Source organism: Colletotrichum scovillei, assembly GCF_011075155.1.
Source record: "Colletotrichum scovillei strain TJNH1 chromosome Unknown Contig00006, whole genome shotgun sequence".
Lineage (NCBI taxonomy): Eukaryota > Fungi > Ascomycota > Sordariomycetes > Glomerellales > Glomerellaceae > Colletotrichum > Colletotrichum scovillei.
In genome coordinates this window covers 3,506,862-3,528,612 of record NW_023336264.1, presented here as the reverse complement: position 1 = coordinate 3,528,612, position 21,751 = coordinate 3,506,862, and the positions used below count along the sequence as shown (strand labels likewise).

At 54.2% G+C, this 21,751-nt stretch overlaps 5 protein-coding genes across 5 annotated transcripts; 2 read left to right on the top strand and 3 right to left on the bottom strand.

The window, feature by feature from the left end:
- Positions 1-147: 147 nt before the first annotated feature.
- On the top strand, positions 148-2,654 carry HER10_EVM0004969 (uncharacterized protein; the record flags this gene model as incomplete). The annotated part of the gene is made up of 3 exons (XM_035474595.1): positions 148-1,521; positions 1,612-1,920; positions 2,616-2,654. 3 exons carry the CDS (start codon positions 148-150, stop codon positions 2,652-2,654), a joined length of 1,722 nt encoding a protein of 573 aa, XP_035332564.1.
- On the bottom strand, positions 2,257-5,063 carry HER10_EVM0004947 (Rox3 mediator complex subunit). Its single transcript, XM_035474573.1, has 3 exons — positions 4,015-5,063; positions 3,210-3,880; positions 2,257-3,156 (listed from the first exon to the last, which is right to left on the bottom strand). The coding sequence occupies exons 1-3, from the start codon at positions 4,334-4,336 to the stop codon at positions 3,082-3,084; spliced, it is 1,068 nt and encodes a 355-aa protein (XP_035332560.1). The 5' UTR covers positions 4,337-5,063; the 3' UTR covers positions 2,257-3,081.
- A 1,441-nt stretch (positions 5,064-6,504) lies between these two features.
- HER10_EVM0010542 (MCM2/3/5 family protein) lies at positions 6,505-9,132 on the bottom strand. The gene is made up of 4 exons (XM_035479998.1): positions 8,880-9,132; positions 8,692-8,818; positions 7,226-8,634; positions 6,505-7,171 (listed from the first exon to the last, which is right to left on the bottom strand). Exons 1-4 carry the CDS (start codon positions 9,014-9,016, stop codon positions 6,679-6,681), a joined length of 2,166 nt encoding a protein of 721 aa, XP_035333261.1. The 5' UTR covers positions 9,017-9,132; the 3' UTR covers positions 6,505-6,678.
- Positions 9,133-9,352: 220 nt separating this feature from the next.
- HER10_EVM0009601 (uncharacterized protein) lies at positions 9,353-13,291 on the top strand. Its single transcript, XM_035479086.1, has 4 exons — positions 9,353-9,704; positions 9,760-9,890; positions 9,941-12,842; positions 12,904-13,291. The coding sequence occupies exons 1-4, from the start codon at positions 9,616-9,618 to the stop codon at positions 13,190-13,192; spliced, it is 3,411 nt and encodes a 1,136-aa protein (XP_035333132.1). The 5' UTR covers positions 9,353-9,615; the 3' UTR covers positions 13,193-13,291.
- Positions 13,292-14,992: 1,701 nt separating this feature from the next.
- On the bottom strand, positions 14,993-16,843 carry HER10_EVM0008180 (DNase1 protein). The gene has a single exon (XM_035477712.1). The coding sequence runs from the start codon at positions 16,320-16,322 to the stop codon at positions 15,780-15,782; it is 543 nt and encodes a 180-aa protein (XP_035332969.1). The 5' UTR covers positions 16,323-16,843; the 3' UTR covers positions 14,993-15,779.
- Between the last annotated feature and the right edge of the window lie 4,908 nt (positions 16,844-21,751).

The window sequence follows — 21,751 nt, the reverse complement described above, 5'->3', positions numbered from 1 at the left end:
CCGTTCCTTGGGCTTCACCCCGGCATCATTGTCGCTGGAATATCCAGCTTATTCAGACCAGCCACCCCGACAGAGGAGAAGCCAGAGCACGAGGCTCTCAACCAGCTGAGCCCTACCAACTCGGCCCTGGCCAGTCCGAACCCGTCCATGTACACCCTGGAGACGACGAGCTCACTCGGTGCAGACCTCTCGCCGCACCCGAGCAACACACCGTCCATCTCCTCGGGCAATGCACCGCCGCAGCAGCCGGATCCCACCTTCAACCCGTCCTTCTTCAACGACGTGAACCTCAAAGATCGTACCTTTATGAGGCGGCTAGGTCATTTTGCAAAGAAGCACAGCCGCGAGGGCATCTGGGACGCTACCAAGAACCACGTCATGTCTCATCTCGAATACGGCGGCTGCTTGGCGGATTATCCTGGCCTGAACGCTCGGTACAACAAGCTCCGCGCCATGGAGAGCGTCGACCCCCTGCAGCACATGGGCGATGGCAACAACGTCAACCGGCCGGCTCAGGTCAGGGTCCGCTTCATCAACTACTACACACTCAGCTCGGGCAGACCCAAGAAACCAAAGACGCCAGACTCGCCAAAATCCCCCGAGTCACCAACGTCCCCAGAGCATCGCGCGGCCCCGAGCACGTTGCAGGTCGGCTCCCATCTTTCTCCACCGTCTTCGTCGACGCCCAGGATCTCGTTGTCGTCTGATGATGGGCAGGAAATGGAACTGCTCGAGCCGATTCCGATGGAGGACATTGACGAACGGCTTTCGACGCTCCACGAGGAACAGCAGACACGGTTCGACCATGATACAAAGGCAGGCTCCCACTCGACGGATGCGCTCGACAAGGAGACGCGTGAACCAAAGGGTAAGGAGAAGGAAGGCGATGTCGACTCGCACGAGACACTCAATACCGATACCCAAGTCGAAGAAACCGTGCCTGTTTCAACTTCTTCGAACGGGGCGGCCGACGAGACGGAGAAAAGTCCCGAGGCCGGCGCAGCGACGCCCATGGGAGACGTCATACCCGAAGCAGAGCTACCGCCCATCCCCGACCTTCCCGAACAGCCGACGCCTCCGGATCTAGATAGGTACACAGACAAAGACGCCCGGAAACAGGCGGAGAAAGAAGGCAAGCGCGCGCAAAAGGCGTACGAGTCTGCCGTCAAGAGCCGCGACAAAGCCATCAGGGAGCGTCAGAAGCTCGTCGAGAAGCGCCGCAAAAAGGTGGAAAAGGAGGCGGCCAAGGAAGCGCAGAGGATCGAAAAGGAAGGACTGAAGTTGCAAAAGGAAGAGCAAAAACGGCGGCAACAGGAGGAGGAGGCGGCCCGGAAAGAGGCGGCCGAAGAGACGCACGATCAGAAGGAGGCGAGGAGGCTCGCGGAGGAGGCGAAGAGGATGGAGAGGGAGGGTAGGAGGTTACGCGGGGAGCCGCTCGACAGTGACGCCGAGGATGATGATGAGAAGGAGGAGGAGGAGAACAAGAAGTCCGCGGAGGTCGAAGCCGAAATGGCAGCGACTGTCATTGCCGGCGCCGCGGCCGCAGTCAAGGACCGGCCGCCCGCCGTCGCCGCACCGTCTTCGTCCACGGCATCTGTGAACACCACGCAGACGGGCGCCACCAACAACAGTACAATCCCAAGCCGCCCCAAGGCCGTCGCCGCACGCTCCAGCTCCAACTCGAAAGCCATTGCCAAATCATCCAGCGCTAAACCGGACAAACCGAAAAAGGAGCGGAAATTCTGCACACTGCCCGGCAAGAAGAACGGCAAGCGCGACGAGACGTGGGTGTCGGTGTACATGGAGGGCATGGACGAGGTCGGCGCCCACTGCGGCCTCTTTCTTCCGGGCCCGCACTACGACACGCTCATCGGCGACGTCGGGGAGCGCATCGTGTCGTGGGTGCAGGATGACTTGAGCGTCAGGGCGATAATGGAGATGCCTTGATGCCCTTGGTAGCTTGATACCCTTGATACCTTGATGCCGGGGAGGTTTTGGGCACCTTGACGTTGTAATCTGGGGTACATACGTGGACTTGGGGAGATGGGGCAAGATGAGGCAGCAGGACTGTCCATGTCTAGAACGCGGGTAGTCTACCCCAGTGAAGTTGATACCGAACAAGAAATATTCTACTTTAGTAAAAGTAAACGTACTCATGACACAAAACATACAGTCACCCAAGGATTCGAGGTTCAACAACCCTGACGAATAAGAAAGCATAGGCGAATTCACGATTTCATACAATATCTAGTGTGTGTGTGGGTTTGTGTGTGTAGAGGCCTTCTTCACGCCTTCTATTGGAATTACTTGTTTGTGTTTTGTTTGTGTTAGTGCTACAACGACCCTGCCTCTGAAGTCCCCCCTACCCACCCCTTTGCCTTTCTTTGTGTGTGTGGGATTGTGGGAGAGAGGGGAAGAAATGATTTTTTTTTCCTTTGAGAAAGTGTCCGGTGGTGATGATGGTGATGTGATGATTGGTTTTTGTGGTTTGTGGTGGTCGTGGTTCGTGGTAAAATGATTCCCGTCCCCTTTCGTAGCAGCCCTTTAGAAATGACCTCCCTCCCCCTCCTCATTGTGAAGCCGCGTGGTATTTTTTCCCCCGTCCCTTCTTTCAGTCGGTCATGTTTTTTTCTCGTTTGCCCAACCTCGACTGAATGCGTTAAAAAAAAAAACCGGGAAAAAAAGCAAAAAAGGAGTAAAATGGTAACAAGGAAGTAAGTTGATCCCCCTGAACGCCCTGCTGGAAGTGGAAATTTTCATCAAAAGGGGGTAGATATGCCCCCGTCCAACCACCGCCTTTGCCCCCCGGTAACCCTCGAAGCGGTACCTCTTTTGACGCGCGCATGTTGCGTCGTCGTCAACCGCTGGCCCTCAATCTTCTTACGGGACTGCCTTGTGAGCATTCAACGGGCATAGATCTGATTTGCAACCCAAAAGTTCAGTGCTAGCAGCAACGTGCTTGCAGACCCGCGATATCCAACACGATGGCCAGTCGTAGAAATGAGATAAAGGCAATGTTCGGGCTTAGCCCTTTTTGCGAGCGTTTCGGCGGTTGCCGACCTTAGTCGCCGGAGGTGGCTTCTAAGCACCCACGGCGCTGGATCCGTAGCCTTGCGGACGCATCGTGTTCGGGAATGTCTGGCTGTTGCCGTTATCCTAGCGTAGTGTGTTAGATCAGTTACGCCTAGTGTGAATGCAATATGGCCAACCTTCTTACGACGCTTCTGGCCTCCCCTGTCATCGCCATCTCCCGTAGAGTAGCCGTCGTCAGGGAAGCCTTCGCCATATCCCTCGAAGCTGTTATCGCCGTAGCCACGCTTCTTGGTTGTCCGTTGAGGACGAACAGCCCCTTGAGGCCCCTGTTGCTGCTTTCGCGCAAAGGGGTTCGGTGTGGTTGCGGACGGCGTACCTGGGGCAGTCACCTTGCCACCGAGACCCTGTCTCAAGGCTTCCATGCTGCCCGGGGTCAGGTCTCCGAGAACTGAGCTGTCCCAATCCTTAACAGGAAGCGGGCCCTTAGCCATAGTCGTTGCTCGGTTGAGCATCGACTTGACAGTAGCAGACAGACCACTGGTGATAGGGTCGTTCCGCGTGCCCCAATACTCAGCATCGGGAATCTCCAGCAATTCCCGGAAGCCGTGGTAGACTTCTCTCTTCTTGTCGCCGCTCTCGCCGTCCTTTTCTCTCGGAGCATCCCAGTCCTGGGCGACGGAGTCGAAGCGGCCGAGAATTCCGAGTTTCTTGATTTGACCCTTGTACGTCTTCCGTAAAGCGTTCTTCTCACCGTTGGGCTTTTCGCGAGCGACTTCTGCGGCGATACCCGAAAGATTGAACATCTCGAAGAGGTCTTCCGTGATACGCGGCAGTCTCTCGTGGTGCGCTATTTAGCTCAGTGTTAACCAAATATGTCCGACATTGAACCGGCTCAAAATACTAGATAGGCCGTAGGGGAGGGAAGATGGCAAGACAGAGACAGCCTGCCACGGAAACAGGGGACTTTGAAGGGAGCCTTACGAGTTTGGCAAAGTAGGTATTTCTCTCCGACATCCAGGTGGAGTGCCTCGATACCAGTTTTGCTATCCTCGATGTGGGCTTTCTTCTGATCTCGATCACCCAAATCCTCGAGTGGGCGCTTGCGTTTATGGGGCGAGTCATCGCCCATGACGATGTCCTGCGACATATCGGAGGGCTGTGATGCGCTGCCGTTGACGCTGTGGGCGGGTGTCGGCAGAGTTGTGGCTGTTGATGGGGCCGAGCTGTTCATGCTCGATGTGAGATCGGAAGTTGCCGGAGAAAACTGAGAAGGGCTTTGAGGGGTTCGTGGATGGAACGACATATTGACTTCGCCAATGGCAGGAAGTTCGGATTGTCTCTTCGTCGCCGCGGACGTCGTGATCGTAATTGCTGCGGGTCGGTGAGGGTGAGGAAGTCGAAACGGACCAAGGATTGGCGGCTGCTGTCACAGCGTCTCCGAATCGGAAGGCGCGAAGAAAGAAAAATCACTTTCTTTTCCCGAAAAAGCCTCTCAAGATCCCTTTCAACCGGATTCCACGATGCGCTCGATAAGAATGTTCGCTCTGGGCGAGATCAGAGGATGAGGGGGTTGTTGTGGCGAGTCGCGCCAAACCGCCGACGGCTCTCAATCCCCCGATGCAGCGTCATGCACCACTCTCGGCTTCCTCGTGGATCGTCGGCGCCTTGTCGTGGGGGTTAAAAATTTTCCTGATGACGATATCCAGCAGATACACTCGTAGCGAAAGTAATCCGACGGCGATAGAGTGCTGTCGAGGGTCGGTGGTCGATTTGTGCCGTGATCAAGCCGTCAGGTCGTGGTGGAGTTGGTAGAAGTGAAGTCTGAATGGCGCAGCGTAGAGTGAAGGGGGCGGACACATGAGCGAGGCAATTTGCTCGCTTAACGGGGGTGGCCGCCTGGGCTGGTACGGTGCTGGGACTGGCTGGGCCGTGGGTTGCGCTGGCTGGCACTGGCAAAAGACACTGGCGGGTTAGGTACCGCTACCGCTACGGAAAGGTAAGGTCGGGTGGGTGAGGTAAGCCTGGGCTGGTTAGGTAGGTTCAGAGGGCGGGAGGGAGGGAAGATGGGGGAGGGGGGGAGGGTGTGAGTACCTACCCTACTTGAGTCCCGACGGCGGCGGAAGAGGGAGTGAGTTGGGCAAATGGCAGTTTGCCGCGGGAGTGGGAGAGACAAGACTGGGAGAGTGGAGGGAGTGAGCCTGACACAACAGGGGGGGGGGAGGGTGGGAGAGTGATAGTCTGCTGTTTCTGGGACCGGAGCCAAAAGCAAGGCCCCCTCCACCAGTGAATCGTCCAGGAAACCATGGCCACCGTGCTCCGACACCCGACACCCGATCACCGGGCCCTGACGGCTGGACTCTTTGGAGTTGAGGTTCACCACGCTGGCACGCACCCACCCTGCCACCTCGAGAAAGGAGGGGCGTGGCCGGATCAGGCAACCGGCAGGCATCGTACCTGACCAGCCTGGGAACATAGTATCTTACATAAGCCAGACCAAGGTGCCCGGAAGTAACAATCCCACGATGTGTACGTAAGCCGCGAGGTAACCACACCCAAGCCACAAGACCACAGGACACACATCGAGGTCACGTGACACTCTATGAGCCCCACACCGCGGAACGGGCCAGGCAGGCTCTGCAATTTTTAAACCTCGCGACCGCGAGCCGCCTTTTACTCTTTCTCTTCTCTCCATAAACCTAAGACCACCTTAATCAAATAATCGCCAGCCTGCAACGATTTCACATCACATTCTACGCTGCTGGACGAGACCTGAGGATGAGTCAAGATGAACTCTTTCAATGCCCTTGTTAAAAACAATCGTCAGCGAGGGCCCCTCGTGCGGCTTCCCATGATGCGACGATCACCTGATGCAAGTTTGGACATGCCCTCGTATTGAGGTGCTCTTTTTCTCTACAGCTCTGCTATAGGCCTTTTGATATGTGACGTGATGTTGGTCATTTTGCCATCTACAACCCACATGTGGTAGGGCCCCAAAAGGAAGTTGCACCAGGCCCCTAAAGCAACCAGGACTATTGCTCCTGCATCGTCAAAAGGTACGCAGTAGATAGAGCATCGTGCCCAAATGAACACAATCCCCTTTGGAGATGCGGATGACACCCATGCATCTGGTAAACCGATCGCTCAGCCGCGAGTGCGGCGGCTTTGGCCAATGCACTCGACCGGGTTGGGCTTGCGGAAAACTGGCATATCTGAATCGCTCTGTTATCACAACTTTTTTGGAAGCGCGCGGAATCTTCCAGCTCATGCGGCTAACAGTTTTCCCCGTCATCCAGGTCCACACAGTGTTCCAACACGAGCACTTTGCCGAGGCATTGGAGGATTGCATACTCTGATACCGAATGGCCCATCGAAGGTGGTGTTCTTCGGTATCTGCCACGTAGTTGGTCGGCTTGAGGATAGACTCAGATCCAACAATTAAAGACTACATCTACATCACACCTTTGTCCCTCACCTGCGTTTGTTCCTTGGCAAAAGTGACATTTGAAGAATCCCAAATCATATCCCGTTACAAAGTGCTTGGTATTATCATCTCTTTCATATGCAGAATGCTGCCGCCGTGTCCCTCAAAACCATCTACCGCAGTGACGCGAAGTACCAAAAGCAGTTCCTCAATCATAGCCAACCTCAAATTGCATTCCTGTACACCTGCGCACCCTGGTTCCGGAACATGATCGTATCTCTCCTCTGCATGATCATCAGCGTCCTGTTGAGGGCCTGCTCGCTGTACCCCTTCTGTTCGACCATCTCGCGTCTCAGACTTGCGAGACTCGTGCCCCATCCGACAGCAAGACGACGCTTGAGTTCCGTCTCTAATCTGCTGACTTCCTCGTTGAGTTCTTTACTTCCCTGGTTGCTGCCCTGGTTGACGGCATCCATCGTGGAGCACAGGAAGAGTCTGATGGCCTCGTCTACATGCTCCTCTGTTGCAATGGGAGAAAGCGTCAACTTGGCCAATGATTCGGTTATACGAACAATAGCCTCAAGTTGACGAACGGTGATAGGGATAGAAGACCTTGTGTTAGCCTCCATCTCAGCCGCGTGGACTTGTCTACGGATGGAAACGAAATGGGAAGAGAGCTTTTCAGCAGCCTCGGGGCTGAGACGAGGAGCCATACGTCTATAGTTTGTTGTTAGCATTTTATCAGTAGGCATGAAGATGGACAACACTTACGATTTGCAGTAACTGAGGTACCTCTTCATCTTTTCGACTGGGATCTCAGATTCGACCTGTTCCTCGACGCCTCGGCCGCCCATGTGGATACCCATGACGTGCTTTGCTATCCTCTCGTCCTTCTCTCTGGTGTGTTCATCCTTGACAATGAAGATCATGTCGAATCGTGACAAGATGGTGGTCTGGAAATCAATGTTCTCGCCAGGCGTCTTCATGTCATCGTACCGACCGAAAATCGGGTTGGCCGCAGCAAGCACTGATGTCCTTGCGTTGAGGATTGTTGTGATACCAGCCTTTGCGATCGAGATGGTCTGCTGCTCCATGGCCTCGTGGATAGCCACACGGTCCTCGTCCCGCATCTTGTCGAATTCATCGATACAGACAACGCCACCATCAGCCAAGACCATGGCACCTCCCTCGAGATAGAACTCGCGAGTTGAGGAATCACGCTGCACCGACGCTGTAAGACCAGCCGCTGAAGAGCCCTTTCCCGATGTGTAGATGGCAATTGGCGCACACTTCTCCACAAACTTCAAAAGCTGTGACTTGGCGGTACCAGGATCACCAAGCAGAAGGACGTTGATGTCTCCACGGAGTTTCATGCCGTCGGGTAGAATCTTCTTTGAGCCGCCAAGAAGCAAACACAGAATAGCCTTCTTGATATCTACGTTTCCATAGATTGATGGCGCTATACAGTCTGCCATGATGTTGTACAGATCGGGCCGCCTGCTCATCTCGAGGAACTCTTGCTCTTCCTCGTCAGAGAAGAGAGCCTGGCCACGTGCGGTCTGGTCCATGTCGGTCTGGATGCCTACCGCCCGCAGGTACGGCGTCCGGATAGCGACCGCGCCACCAGTGTTTGAGTTTTTGGTTGCCTTGTTCTGGTAGATGGAGAAGATGCCCATAACCGTACATCTCGAACCCGGAACGACGCGATTGGTCAGATAACGATCTGCTGAAATCAGGACATGTCTCGGGAGTTCACCAACGGGAACCTGATCCGGAGCCTCTTGTAGTTTGATGATTTGCTGGTCGACGAACTTCGACTTCTCGTGTGACACAAAGTATGGATCGAGAGGGCATTTTGGTGTGGGGTCGTTGGGTATTCTCTGTCTGCCACATTGCCTTGGGAGGGTGACGCCGGTAAATCCTCCTAGGACAGGCAGATTCGCGGTATGGGCGCAATTACGGCATTGAATAGACAGCGACGTGGCTTTGGAAGACATGACAGAGGCACCAATGACAATACCCGGCACTCGAACGAGACGCGAGATTGTCATGGAATCTAGGTTGCGGATAGAGACATCCTCAGCGTTGGAGTGGAGCAGGAGCTGATGTTCCGGGAGGTCGACCTTCGTCAGTTGAGGATATACGATGCGGTGGGTACACTTCTTGAGAGCAGCCTCGAACTATTCACGGCGAGGTCAGTATAGTGCTAGAGCTCGAGTAGCACGATGGAGGCCTACCAAAGGAATGATTTCGGCGGGCTCTGTCACGAGTCTATGTGCGAGTTCCTCGTTGTAGTTGATGAGATCGCTGATATCGACATCGCAGTAGTGCTTTTTGAGAAGCGCATTCTCCTTGAGTTGATTTCTATACCAAATTGTAAGTAATGCGACAAAGCCAAAAGGCACCCCTGGAGCAGTTGACGGACCTGTAGATGTAGTCATTGTCGTGTCTGAAGTGGAGGATGAAGTTCTCTAGTTGGGTCTGGGTCTGAACCCTGCTGTCATCGTTCTGATCGAACGTCGCCGGGAAGACGTGTGACGAGTAGACTGATTGCCTGTCCATGGTAGCGCTTGGTGCTGAGTTGTGGTTGTTCACGAAGCAATGTTGAGGATTGAGACTGCAAATGTGGATGGAAGGAGGGGCTCTGGGTTGCGCAGGGGAACCAAATTCGACTGAACGCGCCCCCTTTACCGGACGCGTAAAGTGGTTTATTAGCGCGTTTTCGAAGTCCCTTATACCTGGGTAAGTGAGGTACGTACCGCTGCTTGCAGATAAGGTGACCTTCGGTCTTATCTTATCCCCACGTGATATATCAGCAGCATTCCCCAGACAGCACTAGTACCTATTATGTGGGTACCTTAGGGGGGTCCTTGAGTGTACGCTACCTCTCGGGAACGTGGCTCAGCATGGTGAAGCATGCGCAAAGACCAGCTGTAATCTGTCGTTTCTTCAGACTTGTCCTTGATCAGTGATAATTATTGCTAGCCATCTTTCTTGAACTTCCCTATTCGATGAGAACCTCCCAGCAATGATACCCCGGTAGTCAGGCTACGTGGCCGTCGACCTATCTATTTGTCGGCTTTCCCTGCGACTCTCAGCAAACGATCGAGGTCCAAACATCAGCGTTGAGCAGCTCGTGTTCAGAGCCATTGCCTCACACCATGTATTCCTCTCCAGGCGCCCGCAAGTCCATGGACACCATTTCTTCCATGTCTCCTCCGGCCACGCGCACCGAGTTCCCGTTCCACAAGTTGGTTACTTTTGCCCGGCCCCTCGGTGGCCACGGTTGCGCTAACAGCAGCAAGACAAGGACACGCTCACACTTACAATACCGCGAGACGAGGCTCGAATGCGAGCTCCATACACTCGATAGGGGGGTCCCTCGATACTTCATCCAGTACCTGGGCAAATGCGGTGCTGGAATCTGGTCAAAACGGTATTACTGATGAGCTGGAGATGCTACTGAGCGTGCTGACAAGTCCCCAGCTATTTCGACCTTACTGCAACCGCCCATCGTTCGGACGGGCCTGCAGCCTCATACTTCTGCTCCTGCGTCCAGCGCGCACAAGCCTCCTACTGCTCGAGATATTCCTCCTGTCACTTTAACGAACATTCCGCACATCGACCCGGCCGAGTTCAAGCCGTACTTGTCGCAAGTCGGCGCCCTATACGAACAGCTTCGGCGAGTCAAGGAACAAGACGATGACAGGCCTGGTTCCTCAGGTCGTCGGTCAAGCAAACACGACGAGTTTGGGGACTCCATCGATGAGAGTCATCTTAAACCCGCAGGCCGGCAGCCCTCGAGGCGGAAATCTTCCATTGCATCAATAACGTCCATCTCCTCTCTCGAAGGCCCAGGTCTTTTGCGACGATCCAGTTCAGGCTACAGTAGAAAGGGCGCGCATGGTCCGCCTCCATTGTCGACGATACCCAACGTATACTTTGACGATGACTTTCATTTAGAGAACCCAAGGACTTTCGATGTAGTCAGTGAGAGGTCAGAGGTCGTTCCGCCTGCACCGGGGAGCGTAGACAGCAAAAATGATGGCAATGGCAATATTGTAGCACCGCGAAAGGCCTTGGCCACCAACGCCATTTTACAGGAGAAACTCTCCTGGTACATGGATACAATCGAGGTTCATTTGATCAACTCTATTTCTACAGCGTCGACGACATTTTTTACAGCTCTTGGCTCGTTGCGGGAGCTTCATTCGGAAGCCGCAGAGTCGGTCGATCGGATCAAGGCGCTCCGTAAGGAACTCGAAGCTCTAGACGAGGAGATTGCCACCAAGGGTCTGAACATCGTTCAGAAGCGCCGGCGGAGAGAAAACGTGCAGGCTCTCAATGATGCGGTTCTCCAACTGAAACATATCGTTGAGGGTGTTGCATCGTGCGAGGCGCTGGTAGATGCTGGCGAGGTTGACAAGGCTTTGAGTAATATTGACACGCTCGAGCTTCTGATAGCTGGTGAGCACGACGATTCGCCCGAGGCTGAACCTCCAATACTACCACTGGCACGGATGAGGGATCTTAGGGGAGCGACGGCTCTGCAGAGCGTCAATGACGACCTTCAACAGCTCCGGTCTCGAATTGGAAAAGCTTACGAGACCAAGTTCCAGAGCTTGTTACTAGCTGATCTCCGGAGGCACGTTGAGTCGGTCCAAAGTCGGGAAGTCCTTCTTCGCTGGGGCAGCTCATCACTGCGGGCAAGGGGGGGCGCCTCAAGGGAGTCTGCCGGCCCACCAGCCTATCTTGCCTCTACACAAGAACTGCGCAAAGCCATCATGCCCAATCTTCATGGGCTGCACAGAGCTCACCACATATCCGCTGCGATCGCAGCATATCGGGAGATTGTTCTACGTGAGATAAAAAATCTCATCAGGAGACCGCTACCTAGCTCCAACGATGACGATAACGAGTCCATGATGTCCGCCTCGACCATGAGCGGCGGAAAACATCTCTCGAATCAGGAAAAGTCGTCCATTTTGTCTAGGAACCTGAGGGCACTGGACCCAAAGGATGCAGAGGACTTACTCAAGTCGATATACATTGGCGTTACCGAAACCCTCCGACGGTTGACTACCCAGGTTAAGGTTCTTCTCGATATTGCAAGCTGCCTGACAGAGGAAGCCACAGCAGCTGGTCTGAAGTCGCCACCGATTCGCTCCCCGCTCGCGAGCCCTACACCTTTCGACCGGGAGTTTCCTCGATTCGACGAGTCTCCGAGTTTCGAGGTCCAAGAAGAGATTCACAAGGCAATGGATATTGCCAACCTGGTCGGACAGGCCGTCGATGTTGCGCAGGATAAGATTGTCAGGGTCTTGAAAGTCCGATCGGAGCAGAGCACGCATCTCAGCCTATCCTGGTTCCTTCGCTACTTCACTCTCAACCTATTCTTCGCCAACGAATGCGAAGCGCTCTCAGGACGTAGTGGCACGGCACTCAAGACGTTGGTCAATGGCCATATCAAGGAATTTGTACAGCAACATGGCGACGCAGAGAAGCAGAAGCTTGCTCAAGGCATGGAATCCGACCAATGGAGCGCCAAAGATTTTGATGAGAAGAATAAGGCTTTACTTGACCAGGTCCTCGAAAGTAGTACCAAGGATGCTGCGGCGTGGTCGGAAGGGACGAAGATCTGGGAAGAGAATCCGGACGAGGTTGTGTCGAATGGAAGCGCAGCACCGCCTCCCGAGACGAACGGCACCAGTGGTAAAGAGAAGGCGCGTGTCGCAGAGATTGAAAGCGAGACTTTCTTGCTCCCCAATTCTGCCATACTTGGTCTCGAAGGCATCTCGCACTTCATGCATCTCATCGGCAGTATTCCGTCCATGGCAATCGACGTCGCCAGTTCCCTTATTGGCTATCTGCAGCTCTTCAACTCCCGCTGTACCCAGCTCATTCTGGGTGCAGGTGCCACTCGGTCTGCCGGTCTCAAAAACATTACGACCAGGCATTTGGCATTGGCATCTCAGGCTCTGTCGTTCATTGCAACACTGATACCCCACATTCGGGAGTTTGTGCGACGCCACGCCGGCTCTGGAGCCAGTGTCTCTAGCCTGATGGGAGAATTCGATAAGGTTAGGCGCCTTTTCCAAGAGCATCAGAACAGCATATACGACAAGTTGGTCGAGATCATGAGCGGCCGCGCGGCACAGCATTCAAAATCCATGAGAGCAATCGACTGGGACCACGACGGCAGCCAGTCGACCCATCCGTACATGGAGACGTTGGCCAAGGAAACCACGACCCTACACCGCGTGCTGACCAAGCACCTACCCGAGACCTCGGTACAGCTCATCATGGGACCTGTATTCTCAAGTTACAAGGACCAGTTTGGTAGGGTCTTTGAGGTGGCAGATCCGAAGACGGCCATCGGTCGCGATAGGTGCGTTTCTTGCGCTCCCCTACCTTGAGACAAAGACAATTGCTAACAACGACATTGATAGCATGCTCCGGGACGTGGATTTCTTCATCACGAAGCTAGGTAAGCTCGACGGGTTCGGAGACGCGGGCGAGTACTTGAAGAGCTTCATCAACGCCAAGGAAATCAAGAGCACCGTCGCGTCACCGCCGCCGGAGAAGCAGGCGGCGGCGGCGGACGGGGGATCGGAGACGACGGTGTCGGCCAGGAACTCGACTGCTGAGCCGGAGAGCCGGCAGAGTGCGGATGACTCGGGTAAGACGGAGTCGCCGCCGTCAGGGGCAGGAGAGGAGGAGACTAAGCAGGCACCGTGATGTTTGTAGGTTGCTTGAGAGCAGTGGCGGGTTCAAGGGGCGCAATACAGTCTCGGGAGGGGAAGAGAGGTTCCCCCCCTTGTAACAGGTACCGCGGGGTTCAAAGAAGAAATGCTGTCAAATGGAAGTTTGTACGTCCTCACCAGGGCTGTCTTGTCATGCGTGTGTGCGTGTGTGTGTCACCCCTTTACACCCAAACCCTTCCAATCCCGCCCTCCCCTTCTCGGCCCGTAGGTTACACATGTCAAGATATGTCAGAGGGGGAGTTCTGCCCGGGGGAGCACGAACGCTGCAGGGCTAGATAAAAGAATGCGTTTCTTGTCGATCCGAGCTAGCTAGCTAGCTGGAGAACTGCTTGCGCGTCGTCGCAGGAGTAAGTATAGTGACTATTGTGCGATCTTTTCAAGCGTGAGAGAGAGGGGGCAGAGGGCTTTCACCCAGAGGTTTGGGAAACGGAACCGATCAGCCGGTTGGTCGGTCGTGTCTACAGCACGTCTCATGCCTGCCCTCAAATGGGATTTTGAGCAATTGTGTAGTCCCAGAACTCGACTGAAGTACCCTCTTCTGCCTGTCCACAGTAGTAAAGCTGTAAACTTTTGCCGACCTTGGAAGACGACGGGTTCCATCTATCCACGTCTTGTACCTTCAAAGGTCGAAGAACATGGCAGGAGAGAGAAATCAGCCCCCCTTCCGAAAAAATCAGACCCTCAGGTTTAGAAAAAGGAACCGACTAGCCGGTTGACAGTGTCTGCGTCTCTCCCTCACGTGTCAAGGCTTCATATAGCCGAAAGGAGAATACATCCCCTTTTTTTTCAATTTCCTTCTCCTGGTCTTGGGGGGTCTTGTATCGGAAGATCAACGAGTGGGCTGTCGGATGACGAATATCAAAGGTGGCTTTGGCAGCTGTGCTGACGTTGCCTTTTTGGGGGCCATTCAGCCCCCATCGCATGAGTCTCCGATTCGTAGTCGTCTTTGTTTCCAAACGAGACCAACAGAACCCCCCTTTGGGCGGGCTGGGCCACGTCGTCTCACTCTGCCTCCATCCCCCATCACTGAATACTACCAGTACCTATGTATGTTTCTTCTCAACACCCCCAGCCTTGAAACCAGGATGTGAGGGTTACGAAATAGAGGTCATGAGTGGTGCGACGTTGCGCGTGTCTTGAAACGCAGAGCGTTAGCCCCAGGGGTCGGATGGGGTGGGCACGCGCGCCAGCGCCCGTTGAGACTTGGGAAACTTGGGGTGCCGATGGCCCGTGGGCCACCAGCCGTTTTCTACCTGTTTGGGTTCATCCCAAGACACGGGACGGAAACAAGAACAGCAGCCAGGGAGTGGGGGAAAAAGCAAAGAAACAAAAAACCGTGCCGATATGCACATGTCGGACGGGGGATTGGACGGATGTTGTATTCCTTCAAGGGGGCAATGTCTCGGTTCTTTGGACGTTGGAAAAACTTGCATGTTACTTTGCTTTTTTCTTACCAGCCAAACATGCTCCCTCTCTTTGCTGCATAGAGTAGTGCTTCCCACTTCCTCTCCGGCGTAACGAAGTATTTCAGGTTCCATTCGAGGGGACGATATGAAATGGCTCAGATTGCTTCCGTGCATAGCGTACCTTGTTTTCCAAAGGGAGTCATGTTGTTCTTTAGGAAAGGGAATAAAAACAAGTTATTCTATGGCACGGACTTGCTACTCGTTAACAGACATGCCATCCCAGCGCCGACCCCGGCTAGAACTAACACCCCTTCATTTCAGCTCATAATGAAGACGGAGGAGGGCCCGGGGGCCGGGATAGTAGACTAGGGGGTTCTCCAACCGGGCAACTGACAAAAAAACAGCAACTAGGTAATTAGGTTGGCAAAAGTTGGCGCGGTTGGTAACGGTCACAATGTTTTATTTTTGTTCTTACTTGACGCTCAAACGTTTTTGATTTGTTTTTCTTTCTGGCGGAACTCTCTGCCCTAGTAAATACAAGAAACTGTTGTTGTTGGTTGTACAACAAACAAGAAAGATTTCTAAACGTGTGTCTGAAGGAGCGACTAGAATAGTTTTGTCGGCCTCCACAACTGGTGAGGGATGAGTTACCCCAAAAAGTTGTGTAAGTGAAGCCAGACAAGAACGAGACCTGGCCACGAGACCTCATCTTTCGTGAATGGATGAGATATCGAAGACGAGATAGGTCTCTCTCGCGGGGGAAAATAGAGGGGAAACGCCTAGATTGCTCCAATTGCTCCGTTCTCTCTGTTTGACCGTACGCCCCGGGTTGAAAAGGGTTTCCAAAAAAATGACTCTATATCCCAAAGAAACTTGACCTCCCCTGATCCCCCGCTAAGCCCACACGCGTAGCCGCGCTTCTTGTGATGGGGTATCTCTTTTTTTGCAATTGAAAATAACAGATGATGTTGGAGGTCTTCTGTAAAAGAAGAGTCCGTTGTCATTGTTAGGGGTCATAAAGTCGTAAGCGCACAGCGCGAGCGCGCGCGGTTAGCCGATGACTATTCATCGACGCCGCGGCCAAAACTCCTCTTCTTCTAAACGTAGCCAAGAAAGGAAGGCAAAGATCGGTTTTTGTGTTCCCGAAGAGAAAGCTTAGTTGCTGATGACAAAGTCACGCTTGTAGTTGGGGGACTCGTGGTGGTCGTCAATGTCGCGGCGAGAGGTGACGCCGTTGTTGCCCAGGGTGCAGATGAGGTCGGTCTCGGAGGTGACCTTGGTCTGAACATCGTCGGGGAGGTAGTAGGCGTTGTTGCAGGGCCACCAGTCGCAGCCGGAGACGGGCTCATCGCCGCTGGCGGGCCACATCTTCTTGACGCCGTTGTGGTCGTTGGGGTTGACAATGGCGGAGACATCAAAGTAGGTCAGGCCGTTCCAGCCGTTGAAGGCAACCTCGCCGAGCATACCGGCGACATTCTCAGAGCCCTCAGAGACGGAGTACCAGTTGCCGATCCAGGAGGTGGGGATGTTGACCTTGACCTCGCCGCCGGCGGGGACCTCGACGGAGTCAACAGAGGCGAGACCGGAGTTGGGGGTGAAGTGGACGGTGCGGGAAACGTCGTCCAGAGACTTGAAGGTGACGGTGTTGGCGGCAACGAGAGCGGCCGAGCCGAGGAGGGTGAGAAGGTTGAACTGCATTTTGAGTTGTGGAAAGGGGATTTGTTTGTGAGAGTGTGTAAGTGCCGGAGCGTGGTTCGGTGAGTTGAATGTGAGTTGTTTGAAAGAGTCCCGTAAACGTTGTCAACAACGGTTGTACAGGTTCAAGATGGTTTGAAGATGGTTCTAGGATAAGCGTCTAGCTAAATCTTGAGAACTGAGTTGCCCTTGATGGGTGTTGTGGTGATGGACTCGAGCTTGGTTTGTGAGTTTGATTCTGAACGGACCGGGGCCGTTGAGTGGATGAAAGCTTTCAAAGGAGTGAAAAGCTTCGTGTGTATGTGAAATGAATGCTGCTGTCTGAAAAGACAAAGTGTGAGGCTCGGCCACAGGAAGGATAGTGATGCGGGATGGGGAATCAAAACCGGGGAAAGGGAAGGCCTCGTGGGAACTGGACCATACTTATACACATGTCAGAAGGATGTGGGAGAAAAGCCTGAAAAGGACTTGCTCATGAGATGGCAGTGGGGAGCGGAGCCGGAGGCGTCAAGGAGTCAACAAGGACGTCCACGGGTGGGAACGTTTGAATACCGCGGTGGAGACTTCAGCCCGAGGGTGTTTCCCAGAGTTACATGGAGTAGCCTCCATCGGAGAGTGGGCTAGGATGCTTGGGCGCCATGATTGTAACTTGTACAAGTCGTTGTAACTTGTCAACCATGATTGGACGTGTCTGAGGAATTAATGGCCTCACCAAGCTCAGAGTTTTCGGTCTGGACCAGCACGGTGTCGCATAGGTACCAGAACGTCTACCATCCTTTTCGGCTCGAAGGCACTAGACAAGGTTTGAACACAACGGTGTCGTGGAGTAATAGTGTACTGGACCTGCGCAGTATACTCGACGTAGACTGTAGTAGACGAGTGGTTCATGGATCGTCTGGAGCTGGAACAGGGGAAGCCCACCCAAGATTGTTTTCAAGGAACATCTCTAATAGATCTCCGTCCTGTCAGACTTATTTCCAGTGTTTGCGCCTATTCCTGGAGTTCCAGGCTGTGTCTAGAGTTCCTTTTCGTTTCTAGCGTCAGGGCGCCCTCCGTCGGGAGTTGGCTGTGCGGCAGGAGCACGGAATCGACGCGGCAGTGTGTGCGGGTACCTGGCGCCAAAGAAACACCCACGGACTGGGCAGCAGAGTAGGCTGTCGAGGGATTTCGGGGGCCAGGCGTGCCAGGGTGACGAGGGACAAGGCGTATGTATTTCGGTACACCGACGTCTGCAGGCTGCGAGTGCGTGCTGGCAAAAGGAACCGCGGACGTCAGCCCTTGGTGCGGTTTTTGTTTTTTTCCCATCCTGCATGTGCGTCAGCTTTCCAAAAGTCTGTTGAAGAGTGTTATTGGCCGGTTGGCTGCTGATTGTGCCTGGTACCTGACACTAGGAGACCTCTCCGCGTGGCGTACCCTGACAGGTTGGAGAGAACAAGTGGTAGAAACGCGCGATTCGAGGCAACCCGGCGCTCCAGCACACAAATTAGCGCCGCGGCTCATGATTCGTAGCCGGTCAAGGCCATTTCGGCTCATGACGGGGGCTTTCCCTCGAATAGGTACATACTCGGAGCAGCCCCCTCTCCCCCCCTCCCCCTTGGCCCTAAAGCTCTGGCCCCTAGTCGAGCCACGGACTGGTGAGAAGACTGGGCAAAATGTGCCGGCCAGTACCGAGTGAACCCCCCTGTCATGGGACGCCGGGTTACGCAGCCGGACGGAAGTTGGGAGGGAGTGCGCGGGAGAGCCGTGCTGGCTATGCCTTTTGGGTGAACGCCGAGACGGCAGCGCGTGGCTTGAGCTCCCGCCGCACCGGTTCATCTGTACTAGAGAGTGACAGGAACGGCCGATCAATGTGATGAAATGCAGGTGATGGACCAAGGAACCAGACGACAGCAACGACTTGAGCCAACGTTTGTAAAGATGAGATGACGGCCTCGCTGGCAACGCAGGCGTTTCCGGGGATGGGAGACCAGAGCGCTCACTGGAGCAGACAGCACAGAGGCCAAGGCTCACTCAGCAAGGAAAAAGAAAACACGACGGCATCAGTCGTTGGACGACAACCATCTCGGTTGGCAATCCTTCAGGCTCCTGTGACGGAGGCGATGCCACGACGCCGGAAAATGCCTCTCTGTGCCCTGGCAGACCCCATCGGCGAGGAATCGTTGCTGGCCAGAAGGGCTTGGCGAGGTACATCCGAGAGTATCCAGGAGGGGAAGAGGGGGGAAGAAACTTCAAGGAAGAGACGGCCAGACTGGAGGCTCTGAGCTTTGTGAGCGAATCGGGGAGCAAGGTTCAGACCAAGGTTGTTGACCTGGACCGCTGGTGTGAACTTGTGAAGTTGGCACCAGGAACAAGATGTCAGGGCAAAGCCGCAAGGAGGGTGTGATGGAGCATGGCCGAAGGGGGAAGGAAAGTGGGTTGTACCTGTCGATCACAGCCCGAGTGTGTGGTGTCCCGTGCACTGTGGATGAGGCCGTACTGGGGACTGCGCAAAGGTCGTCGAGGTGATAGATAGAATACGACAGCTTCGCCTCTGTTACTAACAAGATCCCAACATGTTGGCAGTTCCCTGTACCAGGCGGAGGTCCCCGGACACTGCCCCGACGTCTGCGGTCTGCCCCCTCCTCTCTCGGCGCTCCTCACCTGCCATGAACAAGTTTATTCACGCAGTGCCGCGCACATGCTGTCAGTGCCTGCATATTTCGATGGCCTGAACTATCAGGTTCAATCAATTGGAACTTTCTGATTTTTTTCAAAAGTTTCTTTCCGATAATTGGTTTCTGCCTCAGCCTGAGTCATCTGTAGTGCCTCAGGCCTGCAGGGCAACGCAGCCTACTGCGTAGGCTCAACGCCACCAACATGTCGCGACTTGCGACTGCAGTTGACGACTCAAGTATCGCCGAGTTATCCATTCAGCCATGGACCTTGTTGACTAATAGTACCGAGGTACACAATACAAGGAGACACATGAAGCAGAAGAAGAAGGGTGCAAAGAAATTGCCAATTCGCAACAGCCAATATTGAATAATTGGACTGAACAATTGCCCATACCGCGTAGCTTACCGAGTATAAGGCTGGGGACTACAAGGTAGTGTAGCAAGGAGGCAGTTTAAGGTGATATCTAAGGTGTAGGTTAAGGTGAGAGATGTACTGCAAATCTCTTTTTACCGTCAGATCGGTTGCTCGTCTGTGTTGTCTACCCACTGGAGCATCTTTCCCCGACTTGGTCTCGGGCAGTAACAGACACACGTGCTTGCTCCTGGGATACCACGGCCGAGTGGTAAGCAACAATGAAGCAAGCTTTTGCTGCTCGGTGCCGCTGCCTATTGTTTCCATTGTCTGGGCTCGTCTGTAATGGTTGCATTGGCATGTCGCATATCCTTGGCGGCCCGTTGGGATGATCATTGGGACGGGGACGTTCTCGACCGCAGCCGGTTCCACTGATCATCGCTCACTTTCCGGACAGTTCGCACCTAGGGCAGTCACCGCGGAAGGAATACTGCACAGTACGTACTTGTGATGAAGAGCCTGCAGGCTGCAGCAACGGCTCGTGAAGTCGTGGCTGCCAACACTGAAAACTACTCCAGTCTCGACTGCCACGACTGAGTACACTAGGTACCTAGGTAGGTAAGGTACTGTCACCGGTGTAAGGTAATCGAGCCTTGGGCTACCTTATGCAGTTCATGGAAGCCGGAGCGCAGGCCGCATGCTTGGTAATCGGTACGTATCTCGCTGCACCAACCGTCAGATGCCAAGCCAACCCTAAACGGAAGGAAGGTCCGTTCGAAGACGGGGCTCCGGCGGGCCCATTTTCAGCAAAGTTCTGTCCAATGCAGGAACCGTCGATGGGACGGAACTCGGTTACGCCAAAGTACCACGGCACCGAGACGGAAGTTGGAACCCTCGTCTCCGACAGCAAGGTACCTCTTGCTCTAGCGCATCCCAGTTATTTCTCCAGTCTCGAAAGACTCTTCACCTTGCTTTACCTTCCGTTTGCGCCTTGGCTTGCCAACTGATTTCTCAGCCAGCTTCTAACTGGCTTCTGGCCTTGGACATCTGATGTCGGAATTCCCTCACACCATCATCGCCAGAATCCTTCTCCACCGGATCCTCGTTGCGGTTCTGTCGGTGGAACACCGCAATCTGGTTTCTTGGCCTCGGATTGTCCCAGCAGCAGCCCCCAAGCAACATCACCACCTATCCACTCAGCCTTGGAAGCGGATTCAGTGTCACAAGACCTTGCCGGAAAGCTTTTTATCGTTACGAAGACGAGGCGGGCGACGAGCTGTGACCTCATTGTGCCCATCAAATCCCCCGCCCTCTGCCCTATGTTGGCTCTAAAGCTCCTCTTCCCCCGCAAGCTATTCTCACAACCGATCCCAGTTTGTCATCTACGGATACCAAGAAGTGCTCGCAATCATCACTCCAACCGCACGAACTGCCGAGGAAGAAAACCTTTCACGCCAGGTCTTCTTGGTTGTGGATGTCTTGCCCACCCGCCTGTCCACCGCGCGCGTCACCGGTGTCGCAACGGCGAAGAACTTCGCGACCGAGGTCTGTCCGGTGCCACTCCGTTAAACCCGAAACTGTTCTCTACTTGCGAAGAAGAAACTTGGCGCCAACGACCGTTAACACCATGAACCCTGAACCTTGACGCGAGAACGTGACAGAGGCCAACTTTGACAGCAGGACTCCCCGCAAGATTGTAACTGTTTGGGTGGAGGGGCACTTCCCTGCTTCAGGTGGCCATCTCTCAACCAAGTCTGCAGGAACGTTGGCACTCTCACTATGGAACTGGCGAGTACCAGGTTCGCCTGCTGCTGCTCTGATAGCTGCACGATCACTTGGATCTGTTGAGGCGCGTCTTGCGGACACCGATTCCATCCAACCTGAAGCATGAATTTACCCGGCTGTCGTTATTAGGGCCGGTTTTTGGCTGATATTGATGCTCGACTCTGCTCATCCGGAGACCGGCGCGCGAGACTGATCTACATACAAACACCATCGTAACGCGATGTGATAATCTGCATGCCAAGTGGGTTTGCTTCCGCAGCTTCAGCGACAACAGGCGCTGCCTAAAGAGGACATGGAAGCTGTGGTGCGCTGACTCTAGCACTTGCGCATCCATCTCTCATACTTTTCTTATCATTGTTCTCTCTTCTCTTCCTTCGCACGGAATTGCGAGGATCTGACTGCAAGTCGGCCGTTCTGTCTAGCCTCAATCACGGCTTGTTCAGATACACCAGGATATTCGAAATATACCTGGAGGCGTAGCTCGCACTGAAGGAGCACTTCGAGAACTCCTCTAAGAAGTCGGCTACAAGTGCTAGCCATCTGCTGGACTGCTCAGAAAGCCAACTATGCAAGCGCTGGTGGTGGTCTTCTTTCGCGTTTTCGCCATGTCGGTTAGCTCGTCTGTTTAGAGTTTCTCATAC

Coding starts and splice junctions, on each gene's coding strand:
- HER10_EVM0004947 (XM_035474573.1), bottom strand. CDS start 4,336: ATGTCGTTCCATCCACGAACCCCTCAAAGCCCTTCTCAGTTTTCTCCG. Junction 3,881..4,014: donor ATACCTACTTTGCCAAACTC/GTAAGGCTCCCT, acceptor TGAGCTAAATAG/CGCACCACGAGAGACTGCCG. Junction 3,157..3,209: donor GCCAGAAGCGTCGTAAGAAG/GTTGGCCATATT, acceptor ACACTACGCTAG/GATAACGGCAACAGCCAGAC.
- HER10_EVM0010542 (XM_035479998.1), bottom strand. CDS start 9,016: ATGGACAGGCAATCAGTCTACTCGTCACACGTCTTCCCGGCGACGTTC. Junction 8,819..8,879: donor GACAATGACTACATCTACAG/GTCCGTCAACTG, acceptor AATTTGGTATAG/AAATCAACTCAAGGAGAATG. Junction 8,635..8,691: donor CCGCCGAAATCATTCCTTTG/GTAGGCCTCCAT, acceptor CGCCGTGAATAG/TTCGAGGCTGCTCTCAAGAA.
- HER10_EVM0009601 (XM_035479086.1), top strand. CDS start 9,616: ATGTATTCCTCTCCAGGCGCCCGCAAGTCCATGGACACCATTTCTTCC. Junction 9,705..9,759: donor ACCGAGTTCCCGTTCCACAA/GTTGGTTACTTT, acceptor AACAGCAGCAAG/ACAAGGACACGCTCACACTT. Junction 12,843..12,903: donor ACGGCCATCGGTCGCGATAG/GTGCGTTTCTTG, acceptor CGACATTGATAG/CATGCTCCGGGACGTGGATT.
- HER10_EVM0008180 (XM_035477712.1), bottom strand. CDS start 16,322: ATGCAGTTCAACCTTCTCACCCTCCTCGGCTCGGCCGCTCTCGTTGCC.